The following is a 14,532-nucleotide window of genomic DNA, read 5'->3' as shown; positions in this document are numbered from 1 at the left end:
ATATGATATACCACATTAACAGATCAAAGGGGAAAATCACATAGTCATCTTGATTGATATAGAAAAGGCACTTGACAAAACTTAGCATCCTTTCTTTTGTGTTGAATAATAGATACAGAAGGAAACTTCCTCAACATGATAAATGACATATATGAAAAACCCACAGCTAATATCATACTCATTGATAAAAGACTAGAAGCTTTCCCATTAAGATCAGGAATAAGACAAAGATGCCCACCGTTACCACTACTGGTAGACCTAGCAAGTACAATTAGTCAAGAAAAAGTAATAAAAGAAATCCAAATTGGAAAGAAAAAAATACAACTTTCACTCTTTGCAGGTGACATGATTTCTAAATAGCGATAGTCCTGAAATATCTTCAGCAGAGCTACTAAATCTAATAAAAAGTTCAGCAAAGTGGCAGGATATAAGATCAAAACACAAAAATTAGTAGTGTTTCTGTATCCTGGCATGAACAATCTCAGGAGGAAATCAAGAAAAAATGTAAAGGATTTATGTGCAGAAAACTATAAAACATTGCTAAAATAAATCAAAGAAGTCCTAAATAAACAGAAGGGCATTCTGTGTTCATGGACCTGTAGACTAAATATCATTTAAGATGTCAGTTTTACCCTAATGATGTACAAATTTTGCCCCAGAAAAGCCATGTTTTAATCCTGATTCGGTTTTGTGGAGACAACCATTTCTTTTAATCCTGATTCAGTACTCTAGGTTGGAAACTTTCTATTAGATTATCTCCATGGAGATGTGACACTCCCTATTGTGGGTGTGACCTATGATTAGAGGGAGATGTGACTCCATCCATTTCAGTTGGGTCTTGATTAGTTTACTGGAATCCTTTAAAAGAGGATACATTTTGGAGAAACCTGAGAAACAGGAGAAATGACAGAAGTCACAGACCCCGCAGAAACTTCACAGCATAGCTGACACTTGCAGACATGTGGGGAACAGAGTCACAGATGTTTAAAGATCCTTGGAGCCCAGCAGATGTTGCCATGAGATGTTAAGCAAGCCAGAACCTGGAGAGAGCCAAGAGAAGCCAAGAAATGAAAGCCAGCTCTGGAGAAGTAAAGTGAGGAACCTCTACAGGAACAGGCTGAAAGCAACGGAACCAAGGAGCAAGTGACCAGCAGATGCCAGCCATGTGACTACTCAGCACACGGAGGTGTTCTTGATCCATTGGGCTTTCCTGAGAGATGGTAACCTGTTGTTGGTGCCTTAGTATGCATGCTTTTTCTTACTTAGAACTGTAAACTTGTAACTTATTAAATTCCCCTTTTTAAAAGCCATTCCAGTTCTGGTATAGTGCATTCTGGCAGCTTGCAGACTAACACAGATTTAATGCAGTCTCAATCAGTATTCTAATAGCCTACTTTGCAGAGATGGAAAAAGCAAATTATCAGTTTTTTTTTCTTTGCATGGGCAGGCACTGGGAATCGAACCCGGGTGTCTGGCATGGCAGGTGAGAACTCTGCCACTGCGCCACCATTGCCCGCCCCAGTTATCAAACTTATACGGAAGGGTAAAGGGCCTTGAATAGACAAAAACATTTTGAAAAAGAAGAATGAAATTGGAGAACTCACATTCCTGATTTTAAAGTGGATTACAAAGCTAAATGTTCAAAACAGCAGGGTACTTGCATAAAGATAGATATATTGACCAGTGGAGTGTTCAGAAACAGATCCTCACCTCCGTGGCTAATTAATATTTGACATGGCTGCCAAGTCTACTCAACTGTAACAGAATAGTCTGTTCAATAAATGATGCTGGGAGAACTGGATACCCATATGCAAAAGAATGAAGGAAAACCCCTACCTTACACTATATAAAAATTAACTGAAGGGCGGCCACAGTGGCTCAGCAGGCAGAGTTCTCGCCTGCCATGCTGAAGAGCCAGGTTCGATTCCTGGTGCCTGCCCATGTTAAAAAAAAAACCTCAAAATGGATTAAAAACTTAAATATAAGAACCAGGACCATAAAACTTCTAGAAGAAAATGTAGGGAAATATCTTCAGGTTCTTGCAATAGACAGTGGTTTCTTAGACTTTATACCCAAATCACTAGCAATAAAAGAAAAAAATAGGTAGATGGGGCCTCCTCAAAATTATATACTTTTGTGCTTTAAATGATTTTGTCAAAAAGTGAAAATACAACCTTGGTCTTGAATAGGAATAAGTTTCCTGAATCTCCCCCAGTGGTAGCAGAACATTTGTTGTTATTGGTGCAAGTTTCTGCTCAAAAAGCTTTCCTGACCCTCCGTTAGTGGGTTTTAAAATTTTTGGTGGTTGTTCTAGTGTTTATAACAGATCTTTCACTTATCACTAATATTGTGACTTTGTGGCTGATGTGTGAACCTCACAATAGTACAGTTACATTTTCCTCCTTCCATTCTTGGTAATATTATTTTCGTTTGTTTTACTTTTATCTGTTATAAACCCCACAGCACATTGTTGCTATTTTTGCTTTATACCAAAAGTTAGTGAAGTTTTTCTATTAATAGCAGATGGTAAATATTTTAGGCTTTAAGTGCCATAAGATCTCCGTCACAATTGCACCCAACTGTTAGAGTATAAAGATAGCCATAGACGATATGTCAACAAATGAGCTTATCTATATTCTGATAAAATTTTATTTACAAAAACAGATGGTAGGCCTTATTTGGCCCAGGGACCATAGTTTGCTGACCTCTGCATTTAAGAGTTACCTACCTTCTTTTTTAATTGCGTTATTCAAATATAATTCACATACCATACAGTTCACCCATCTAAAGTGTACAATTCATTGGCCTTTAATGTATTCACAGAATTGTACAACCATCACAGCAATCATTTTAGAATGATTTATCATTAAAATCCATCATTTTAGAATAGTTGATCACCTCAAAAAGAAACCTTACACCTGTGCTCCTAACCTCTTAATTCCTCCATCCTTTGATCCACCTCAGTTCTAGATAGCACTAATTTACTGTCTGTCTCTATGGATTTGCCTGTTTTGGACATCTCATATAAATGGAATCAAGCATACAATATATGATCCTTTGTAACAGGTTTCCTTTGCTTAGTATAATGTTTCCAAGGTTCATCCATGTTGTTATCAGTATTTCATTTGTTTTTATTACTGAATAATACTCCAATAGTGTATGAGGGTTCAGGTTTCTATACATCCTTACCACTCAACTGTTATATAATAAGTGTTACCAGCACTTATTATCTGTTGCTTGGATTATAGCCATCCTAGTGTGAAGTGGTTCTCATTGTGGTTTAGATTTGTATTTCCCTGATGATTAATGATATCAAGCAGCTTTTCATATACTTATTAATGATTTGTATATCTTCTTTGGAGAATGGTCTATTCAAGTCCTATCCCACTTTTTAATTGGGTTATAAAAGTTCTTCATGTATTCTGGATTCAAGCCCATTGTCATATCTGACTGGCAAATATTTTCTCCCATTTTTGTGCATTATTGTTTTACTTTCTTCATAATGTCCTTTGAAACACAAGAGTTGTAATATTTTGATGATGTCCAGCTTATCTGTTTTTCACTTTTGTTGCTTATGCTTTTAGTGTCATATCTGAAACTATTGCCTACCTCAAAATTATGAATATTTACTCCTAGATATTCTTTTAAGGGTTTTATAATTTTAGCCCTTATATTTAGTTCTTTAGCCCATTTTCAGTTAATTTTTGTATACAACACAAGATAAGGGTTCAAAATCTTTTTTTGCATGTGGATGTCGAGTTGTCTCAACATCACTTGTTGAAAAGATTCCTTTCTCCCCACTGAGTTGTCTTGGAAACACTTTCAAAACTGAAGTGAGCACAATTGTGAGGGCTTATTTTTGGGTTCTTAATTCTGTTCCATTGATCTCTGTATTCATTCTTATGACGGTACCACACAGTTTTGATTTCTGTAGCTTTGTAATAAGTTTGAAATTGGAAAGTGTGAGTCTTCCAACTTTATTTCTTTTCCAAAATTGTCCATCAATTGTTGAGTGGCTAAACGAACTGGGGTGTATACATCTGATGGAATATTATGCAGCTGTAAGAAGGAATGAAGTCCTGATACATGCTACAATGTGGTTGAAACTTGAGGACAGTATATTGAGTGAAATAAGCTAGAAACAAAAGAACAAATACTGTATGGTCTCACTAGTATGACCTAGTTATAATGAGCAAACTCTGAGAGTTAAACTCGAGAGCATAGGTTATCAGAAGCTAGAAAGAGGGTAGAGATTGAGCAATTGATGCTTGTAGTACAAAATGTTTGGTAAGGTTGATTGTAAAGGTTTGGAAATATATAGCACAATACAATGTGATGGTAACACAGTGAGTAACAAAGTGTAAGTGTAGTTAAGTGTAAGTATAAGTAACAAAGCTGAGTGTGAGTATGGTTGAAAGCGGAAGGCTAGGGTTGCGGATGTCACCAGAAGGAGAGCTGAGAGGATAAAAACAGGGGCTATGTAACTTAGCAAAATCTAGAGTGGATGATGATGGTGGTTAATTTTATAAGTATAAGCAAGTTTTTACATGAACTGGAACAAAAGAAAAGAAAAGCAATGATTTTCAAAATATACTCCAACAAGCAGCTACAAAACAGATTCCATAGTTTGGTATGGGTTACCATTCTGTAGTTTTAGGTTTTTCCTTCTAGCTGCTCCAAAACACTAGAGGCTAAAAGAAATATCAATATAGTGATTCAGCAGTCATACGCATTTGTTAAACCCTGTCCTCTCTATTATAACTCCTCCTCCTCCTTTGAGCCCTCTCCCATTCTATAGAGCTCTTTTTGCTCTGCCCTTTCTCACTTTTTCATGTTGAAAGGGGTGTCAATAATATAGGATGGGGGATGGAATTAGTTGATATTCTTGGAGACCTGGCCTCTCTGGGTTTCAGGTCTTATCTAGAGTAGGATCCCTCTGGAAATATTGGGTTTCAGGAAAGTAAAACTAGTGCATGAAGCCTTTATAGAAGTGCTAGTGTTCTTTAAGTTATAGGCATGATGTTGATTGGATTTGTAAACTGTGGCAGTTAGCAATATCTGGCTGATACTTGCATAAGAGAAGCCTCCAGAATAGGTACTTGACTCTATTTGAACTCTCTTAGCCACTGATATTTTGTTTTGTTACATTTCTTTTCCCCCTTTTCCCCCTTTTGTTTTGGAAGGCATTATTGATCCCGTGGTGCCAGGGCCAGTCTCATCCTTGGGAGTCATGTCCTACGTAGGAAGTAGGGTGCTCTAGTTTGCTAGCTGCCGAAATGCAATGTACCAGAAACAGAATGGCTTTTAAAAAGGGGGATTTAATGAGCTGCCAGTCTACAGTTCTAAGGCTGAGAAAATGTCCCAATCAAACCAAGTCTATAGAAATGTCCAATCAACAGCATCCAGGGAAAGATACCTTGGTTCAAGAAGGCCAGTGAAGTTCAGGGTTTCTCTCTCAAGTGGAAGGGCACATGGCAAACACAGTCAGAGTTTCTCTCACATCTGGAAAGGCACGTGGTGAACACGGTCAGGGTTCCTCTCTCATCTAGAAGGGCACATGGTGAACACAGTGTCGTCTGCTAGCTTCTTCTCCTGGCTTCCTGTTCCATGAAGCACCTGGGAGGCATTTTCCTTCTTCATCTCCAAAGGTCACTGGCTGGTAGACTCTGCTTTTTGTGGCTACGTCATTCTGCTCTGCTCTCTTTGAATCTCTTTCTCCAAAATGTTTCCTCTTTTATAGGACACCAGAAACTTATCAAGACTCACCCAAATGGGTGGAGACATGTCGTCACCTATTCCAGCTTAACAACCACTCTTGATTGAGTTACATCTCCAGGGAGATGATCTAATTACAGATTCAAACATACGGTATTGAATAGGGATTATTCTGCCTTTACGAAATGGGATTTTGATTAAAACATGGCTTTTCTAGGGTCCATACATCCTTTCAAACCTGCACATTCCACCCTCTGGACCCTAAAAAAGACGTGTTTTCCCCATGTACAAGATACATTAATTTCATTACAATATCAGAAATCCTTAAACCATTTCAATAGCAATGCAAATGAAATACAAAGTTAGAAACAGTAAAACTCCTATCAAAGTTAGTTACAGGCATGGTCTATTCTAAGGCAAAATTCTTCTCTGGCTCTGGACCTTTGAAAACTCATAACAAGTTATTTGCTGCCAACATACAAAGGAGGAACAGTCATGGGATACATATACGCATTTCCATAGGGAGGAAGGAACACAGGGGTCACAGGACCCAAGCAGTTTCAAAAACCTGCAGGGCAAAGTCCATTAGATTTCAAAGTCTGAGGGTCATTCATCTTCAGGGCTACTGAAAGCATCAGCCCCACCCTTTCCAAGGGCCTACACAGAGGCCTACCTCTCTCTGAACACAACCTTGGGGAATACTGGGGAGACCGCATTTTTCTTAGCTCCACCCTCTCCAAGCATTGGGGCTGCACCCGGATTCTCTGCCATCTCAGGAGCACATGCTCAGTCCCTCCATGTGGTAGCAGCCAGGCTCTCCCCAAACCCCAAGGAATGTGCTTCACTCTCTCCAAGGCCTGAGGTGGCATGACTCTTCCACTGCAATGAGGTGAAAGGCCCACCCTATGCCTTTGGGGCAAACTCACCCTCTCCACAGGCTTGGGTGGGTCTGCTCTCCTGACCTAAGACTTCTTGACTTCAGACCTCAGCTTCCATGGTTTTACCTCTGAGGTTATTTATCTTCCAATGTGTCCCTTGTCTGTCCCTCTTAATCCTGACTGGCAGTGGTTCTCTTTATACAGATCCCGGAACACTCTCGTTGGCTTTCTAGGCAGTAACCTTGGATCATGCCCATCAGACATAAGGAGTTTCCACAGATCCTTCCTGGATGACTCCATGTCCAATCCTGGCTTTCTCAGAAATGGCTGATTGATTCCACATTTGGTTAAGTCCTCACACCGGGTACTATTTTTCTCTGTGGTCTCCGTTTCTGGAGGCCCAGGATTTTCCAGAACTTCAATTTCTGGTGTTTTTTTTTGTATCCAAGAGTTCAGTTCTCAGTTTATCTCTTTTCTGTCACATTTCACTATAGGCTGCAAGGAGAAACCAGGCTGTACTTTCCACATGTAATTTGAAGATTTCTTCTGCTAAATATCCAGGTTCATGGCTTTTAAGCTCTGCCTTCCAGCCAAAGCCACTAGTCAACTTTGCAAGATTATCTGCACTTTTAAAACAAGGCTCACTTTCCTTCCAGTCTGCAATAACACATACCTCATCTGTCTGAAGCCTGGTCAGAGGTATCTTTAGAGTCCACATTTTACCAACAGTCTCTTCAAAACATTCTAGGCCTTCTCTATCAAACTTCTCACAACTCCTCCAGATTCTTTCCCTTATCCATTCAAAAAGTGGTTCTACCATCTTGGTATTTGCAAACTGCAGCAGCACTCCACTCTCTGGTACCTCCTGAAAGTGGACAGCTGCAACCCCTTTCTGGGGTGTCCTTAAAGGACAGTGGTGAGGGGAAATCCTCCCAGTGGGCAGAACTTTGAGCAGTGCACCTGGTTGTTCATTTTGCTTGGAAGGAGAACTGGCCAGAGGTGCATTTGTATACTGACTCATGGACTGTTGCTAATGGTTTGGCTGGATGGTCAGGAACTTAGAAAGACCATAATTGGAAAATTGGTGACAAAGAGGTCTGGGGAAGAGGTATGTGGATAGACCTTTCTGAGTGGGCTAAAAACATGAAGATATTTGTGTCTCATGTGAATGCACACCAGCGGGTGACTTCAGCAGAGAAAGGTTTTAATAATCAAGTGGATAAGATGACCCATTCTGTGGATACCAGTCAGCCCCTTTCCCCAGCAACTCTTGTCATAGCCCAATGGGCTCATGAACAAAGTGGTCATCATGGTAGGGATGGAGGTTATGCATGGGCTCAGCAACATGGACTTCTACTCACCAAGGCTGACTTGGCTACAGCCATTGCTGAGTGCCCAATCTGCCAGCAGCAGAGACCCACACTCAGCCCCCAATATGGCAACATTCCCCAAGGTGACCAGCCAGCTACATGGTGGCAGATTGATTACATTGAACTATTCCCTTCATGGAAGGGGCAGCGATTTGTTCTAAGTGGAATAGACACATACTCTGGATATGAGTTTGGTTTCCCTGCATGCAGTGCTTCTGCCAAAACTACCATCTGTGGTCTTACAGAATGCCTTATCCATTGTCAAGGTATTCCACACAGCATTGCTTCTGACCAAGGAACACACTTCACAGAAAATGAAGTGTGGGAATGGGTACATGGTCAGGAATTCTCTGGTCTTACCATGTTCCCCATCATCCAGAAGCAGCTGGATTGATAAAATGGTAGTATGGCCTCTTGAAAACTCAATTACAGTGCCAATTAGGTGGCAATATCTTGAAGGGCTCGGGTAATGTTCTCCAGAAAGCTGTATATGCTCCAAATCAGTGTCCGCTGTATGGTGCTGTTTCTCCCATAGCCAGGATCCATGAGTCCAGGACCCAAGGGGTAGAAATGGGAGTGGTGTCGCTCACTATTACCCTTAATGATCCACTATGAAAATTTTTGCTTACTGTCCCTGCCACCCTGAGCTCTGCTGGTCTACAGGTTTTAGTTCCAAAAGGGAGAGTGCTTCCACCGGAAGAAACAACAATGATTCTATTGAACTGGAATCTGAGGCTGCCACCTGGTCACTTTGGGCTACTCATGCCCCTGGATCAACAAGCCAAGAAGGGGATTGCATCATTGTCTGGGGTGATTGACCCTGACTATCGGGGGAAACAGGACTGCAACTACACAATGGAGGTAAAGAAGAGTTTTCTTGGGATATAGGAGATACCCTATGGTGTCTTTTAGTACCACCATGCCCAGTGATTAAAATCAATGGAAAACTGCAACAACCCAATTCAGGCAGAACTACCAATGGCTTTGAAACTTCAGGAATGAAAGTTTGGGTCACCCCACCAGGCAAAGAACCACGGCCAGCTGAATTGCTTGCTGAGGGTAAAGGGAACATGGAATGGGTAGTAGAAGAAGGTAGTGATAAATATGAACTTCGACCACATGATCAGTTACAGAAACAAGGACTGTAATGCTGTTTTGTTCATGTTATGCTATTTCGGTTGTAAGATATCAAGTTTAAGAATGAATATTACCCAAGGATTTGCACCCTATTCTGGAGAGATTTCATGTGTTCCCAGTTATATGCAGGACAGTTGAGTATGGTTTAAGGTGATATGTATAGCTGCCAAGTTAACAAGGGGTGGACTGTCATGGTCAGGTTCATGTGTCAACTTGGCCAAATGGTACCTGTTTGTCTGGTTCAGCAAGTGCTGACATGTCTGTTGCAATGAGGACATTTCATAGAATTAAATCATGATCACGTCAACTGCATCCACAGCTGATTCCATTTGTAATCAGTCAAGGCATGTGTCTTCTGCAATGAGTGATGATGCTTAATCTAATCACTGGAAGCATTTCAAGGAGGATTCAGAAGAGACAGGCTCTCTTCCTGCTTCAGCCGGCGAGCCTCTCCTGTGGAGTTTGTCCAGACCTTCCATTGGAATTGTCAGCTTCACAGCCTGCCCTGTGGATTTTGGACTCTGCATTCCCACGGTTACATGAGACACCTTTATAAATTTTATATTTGCGAGTGTTTCCTGTTGATTCTGTTTCTCTAGAGCACCCTAACTAATACAAAGGGTAATGATTTTCCTTGCAGAGTAGGGCTTACAGAGAGTCCACATCTAACCAAGTAAAGAGATTTCCTGGAAGCAACTCTTAGGCATTCTTAGCTTCTCCACTACAGAAATGAGTTTTATAAGAGCAAGGCTCAGAATCAAGGCTTGGTCTATTTTCATGGGAGTCACTAATGTTTGAGATAGCACCAGGGGTTTCCAGAATGGGAAGGTTTAGTAGTTCCATGTTTTCACTCCAGTCCTTCAAGGGACTCAACCAGTACTTTTTAATTATCAGCCTACCATAATCTGGGATGTCTCCAGGTAATACATTAAACTGTATATGATTACAAGGCCTGGTTTCATTCCAGGCTTTATATGTGTGGGTTGTTTAAATGAGCTATCCAGACAGGTTAATTTAGATCGTGTGTTATTGAAAATTTAAGTTCTAGACACAATAAACCTCTCTGCCTTTGGTCTCAGACAGTATGTGAAGCACTATCATCTTTTGCCCTGTATTCTGATTTACCTTAGTACTTTAACTGTTACTAGGTAGCATGGCTGACTTTAAGAGCTGCAGAATTTCAGCTTTGAATCTTCAGTGTCACAACGGTACTCAAAGTTCCAGGGAAATACCAGTTTATTCACAAATAGCTCAGTGTCTCAGAATCTAGAAATGCACTTACAACTTCAGACTAAATGTGGCTGCTATAAAAGCTTACAATTTAGTCTCTAATTTTCTTATATGTGTTTTCTGAAACAGATTATAGCATATTTGTTCTTTTGTTTCTGGCTTATTTTTCATGATACATTGTCACCAAGGTTCATTCTGTTCATTGTGTTCCTCACGATGTCATTCCTTTTTGTAGCCACACAGTATTCCATCATGTAAGTGTATATTTATTTATTTATTTATTTATTTATTTATTTATTTATTTATTTATTTATATATTTCAGTTCGCCTTTCAGCTTCTCAGTCATTGTCCCCTTCAGTCTCCTCCATCCATTGGGCATTATGGATAATGTCCAAAATAAACAAACAGATATCTTACAGTGTCCTGACTTGGTTACACAGTTGGCAACACTCTCAATTTTAGACAATTTTCATTGGTTCCAAAGAAACAAAGAACCATAAGCACAGCCTCACCAAATATCAAATCAAAACCTCCCCTATTCTCTTGTCTCTCCCCACCCCCCAATTATTTACCCCTGGTATTGCTGTGGCACTGTTGCTGTTTTCTGTTAACTATAGGCCATAGCGTGGAATATTAGTTTTCCTTCATACCTCTCCATTTTGACTCTTTGCACAGTATTGCACCTTTGAAGGAATTCATGTGAGAAAATATTTATAATATTAAAGTTAATCAGTGAGATACATGGCACTATACATCCCCTTCCAATCATATTCACCTTCAATATGGCAGTGTTACTTATAATCCCACTAATTAGCTACCATCATGTCTATCTGTTCCCTTACATTTAAGTTCAACTTCATTGGGTAACCTTTTTCCTGTCTCTAGTTTTATGTGTACCTTATATTCTACAGTGTAAACCTTGGAGATTACCTTAACCAGAGCCAGAGCCATAATAATGAAAACATAGAGTATGTATGATTTGTTGTCTGACATACTTCAGTTAGCATTATGTCTTCAAGATTCATCCATGTTGTCACATGCTTCGGAACCTCATTTCTTCTTACTGCTGCATAATATTCCGTTGTATATATGTACCACATTTTGTTTATCCACTCCTCTGTTGATGGGCACTTAGATTGTTTCCATCTTTTGGCAAATGTGAATAGTGCCACTGTGAACATCAGTGTGCAATTGTCTGTTTGTATCACTGTGTTCAGCTTTTCTGGGTATATCGAATATTGGTACTGCTGGGTTGTAGAGCAACTTGATATTTAATTTTCTGAGCAGCCACCAAACTGTCTTCCTCAACAGCTGTACCATTATACATTACCACCAGCAATGAATAAGTGTTCCAATTTCTCCACATCCTCTCCAACATTTATAGTTTTCTGTTTGTTTAATAGCAGCTATTCTTATAAGTGTGAAGTGATATCTCATTGTAGTCTTGAGTTGCATTTCCCTTATAGCTAACGAAGATGAGCATCTCTTGTGCTTTTTAGCCATTTATGTTTACTCCTCTGAAAAATGTCTTTTCATATTCTTTGCTCATTTTATAATTGGGTTTTTTGGTTTTTTGTTGTTGAGTTGTTTAATTTCTTTATGGACACAGGATATCAAACCTTTATCTATGTGGTTTCCATATATTTTCTCCCAATGAGTTGGCTGCCTCTTCACTTTTTTGACAAAGTCCTTCAAGGCACAGAAGCTTTTTTGATTTTAAGGAATTCCCATTTATCAGTTTTTTCTTTTGTTGCTTGTGCTTTGGGTGTAAAGTTTAAGAAGCTACCTCCTAGTACTAGGTCTTGAAGATGTTTCTCTATATTTTCTTCTAGGAATTTTATGGTGCTGGCACTTACATTTAAATCTTTAATCATTTTGAATTAATTTTTGTATAGAGTGTAAGGTAGGGGCCCTCTTTTATTCTTTTGGCTATTAATACTCGTTCTTTCATGCCCATTTATTGAAAAGACTGTCATGTCACTGGATTTGGGACCCTAATCAAAGATCAACTGACCATAGATTTGGTGCTATCTCCATACTCTTGATTTGATTCCATTGGTCAATACTTCTGTCTTTGTGCCAGTACCATGATGTTTGGATCACTGTAGCTTTATAGTATGCTTTCAAGTCAGGAAGTATGTTGGAAGTTTTTAAATTACTAATTCAATCTCTTTTCTTGTGATAGATGTATTCAGATTATTATTTCTTTTTGAGTCAGTTTTGGTAGTTTGTGTGTTTCTAATAATTTAGTCATTTAATCTAAGTTGTCTATATAATTGCTTAGCTTACAGTTGTTAACAGTATTTCTGTATCATCCCTTTATTTCTGTAAAGGTAGTAGTAATATCCCTTTTTCATTCCTAATTTTAAATTTGAGACTTTTTTTCTTGGTCAGTCTAGGTAAAGATTGTCAATTTTGTTGATCTTTCCAAAGAACAGATTTTTGGATTTGTTGATTTTTTTTCTGATGATTTTCTGTTCTCAATCATGTTTTAACGGTGTTAAAAGTAAGAAACAATATCTTTTGAAATTATCCACATATTAATTATTTTAAGTACTCTTTATTTCTTAGTACAGCTCTAAGTTTCCATCTGGTATCATTCTTACTTAAAAGACTTCTAAATTAATTTATTTTAACTAATGTCTACTTGCAATGAATTCTTTCAGTGTTGGTTGTCTCAAAGTAGTCCTTATTTTGCTTTCATTTTTGAAAGATATTTTTGTTGGATGTAGAATTTTAGGTTGACTGCATATTTTCCTTACAGTACCTTAAACATGTGCATTGTATTCTGGTTTGAATAGTTTCTGATGAAAAATCTGTTGCCAGTCTTATCTTTATTTCTTTATATGCAGTTTTTCCTTTTTTTCTCACCATCTTCAAGGTTTTCTCTTTCTCTTTGGTATTCAGCAATTTGTGATATGTGTAAGGTTGTTTTCTCTCCTTGGGATTAATTAAGTTTCTTGGAACTGTGATTCATTAATTTTGGAAAATTCTCAAACATTTTCTCTTTAACTACTTTTTCTACCTCATTCTTCTCCACTTCTGAGATTCCAAGTACATGGGTTTTAGTCTGCTTGATGTCATCTGACAGATTTTGGATACTCTGTCCTTTTTTTTTTTTTTTTTTTTTTTTGTCTTTCTTCTTTGTTGTTAATTTTCTATTAAGTGGAAGGGAGCAGATTTCCTCAGGTAGCAAGTTTCTTGCTTTTCCATCAGGAATTGTAGATCTTTGTATCAGTGTGAGATCCTGGCCCCTAAGCTGTTTCAGTTCTGCTCCCATAGCAAATGGCTGTTTTTTTCTACCTCTCCCTTGGCGGCAGCTGACCTTTGCCAGTGAACAAGAGTGTTGGCAGATTATTCCTTACCCAACAGAATATAGCTTTTGCGTATACCCCTCTTTCAGCAGCATCTGAACTTTTTCTTGAGCTGTGAGTGGGAGGGTTTCTTTTTAGAAGTTAAAAAATTATGCTTAATATCTCTTTATATATCTTATTTTAATGTTTTTTTTTTTTTTTTTAGAAGAGAAGTTTCCAATAAGCAGAGGCTGAATCTTAAATTTTTAGAGAAGGATGCCTACTGTTGGGTTTGTATTTTAATATGCCATTGTGTTTGTTCTTTTCCAGCTTAGGCTTGATTTCCGACTCTTTTCACATGTTTTTTGATAGCACTGCCATTTTGGCTGGATTGGCAGCTTCTGTTATCTCAAAATGGAGAGATAATGATGCTTTCTCTTATGGGTAAGACTTTTAAAAACTTTTTATTGAGATATAAGATATACAGCAAATTATAGAAATCTTGATCTCAACGAATTTTCATAAATTTAACACACTTGTATAACTTGCACCCTTGAAGCCCCACCACCACCAGCACAATGCCTCCTAGTTCCTTCCCACTCACCTTCCCAAGGGTAACCACTTTTGTGAGTCCTTTCGAGTTCTGTCTGCATTTGAACATAATTGTAATCTATGGTGTGCACTTTTTTGGTTTCCCAAAAATTTTAGGTGAGACTGTTGTTATATGGGGGAATTTCTCATCTTTTAACATCATTTTGAGAGGAAGAAAAAGAAAAAAGTTTTAGTATGTGAAAATTTTCACATTTCTTTTTCTTCTTCTTTTCGTACTGTTTTGCTAAATTTGTACAATTAACCACATATTTGGGGGATGTTTTAATGCAGGGATTATATTGGATCATGTAGTCTCA

General features: G+C 38.6%; 1 protein-coding gene across 2 annotated transcripts in view; it reads left to right on the top strand.

Moving 5' to 3' along the window:
- SLC30A7 (solute carrier family 30 member 7) overlaps positions 1-14,532 on the top strand; it is a 115,496-nt gene that overhangs the window by 24,321 nt on the left and 76,643 nt on the right. For both annotated transcript variants that reach the window (XM_077120096.1, XM_077120095.1), the window contains exon 3: positions 13,955-14,068. In XM_077120096.1, the coding sequence (XP_076976211.1) occupies positions 13,955-14,068 (114 nt within the window). The remainder of the gene's footprint in view (positions 1-13,954; positions 14,069-14,532) is intronic.

Source organism: Tamandua tetradactyla, chromosome 11 (assembly GCF_023851605.1).
Source record: "Tamandua tetradactyla isolate mTamTet1 chromosome 11, mTamTet1.pri, whole genome shotgun sequence".
Taxonomy (NCBI): domain Eukaryota; kingdom Metazoa; phylum Chordata; class Mammalia; order Pilosa; family Myrmecophagidae; genus Tamandua; species Tamandua tetradactyla.
This window is presented reverse-complemented; position numbering and strand designations above follow the sequence as displayed.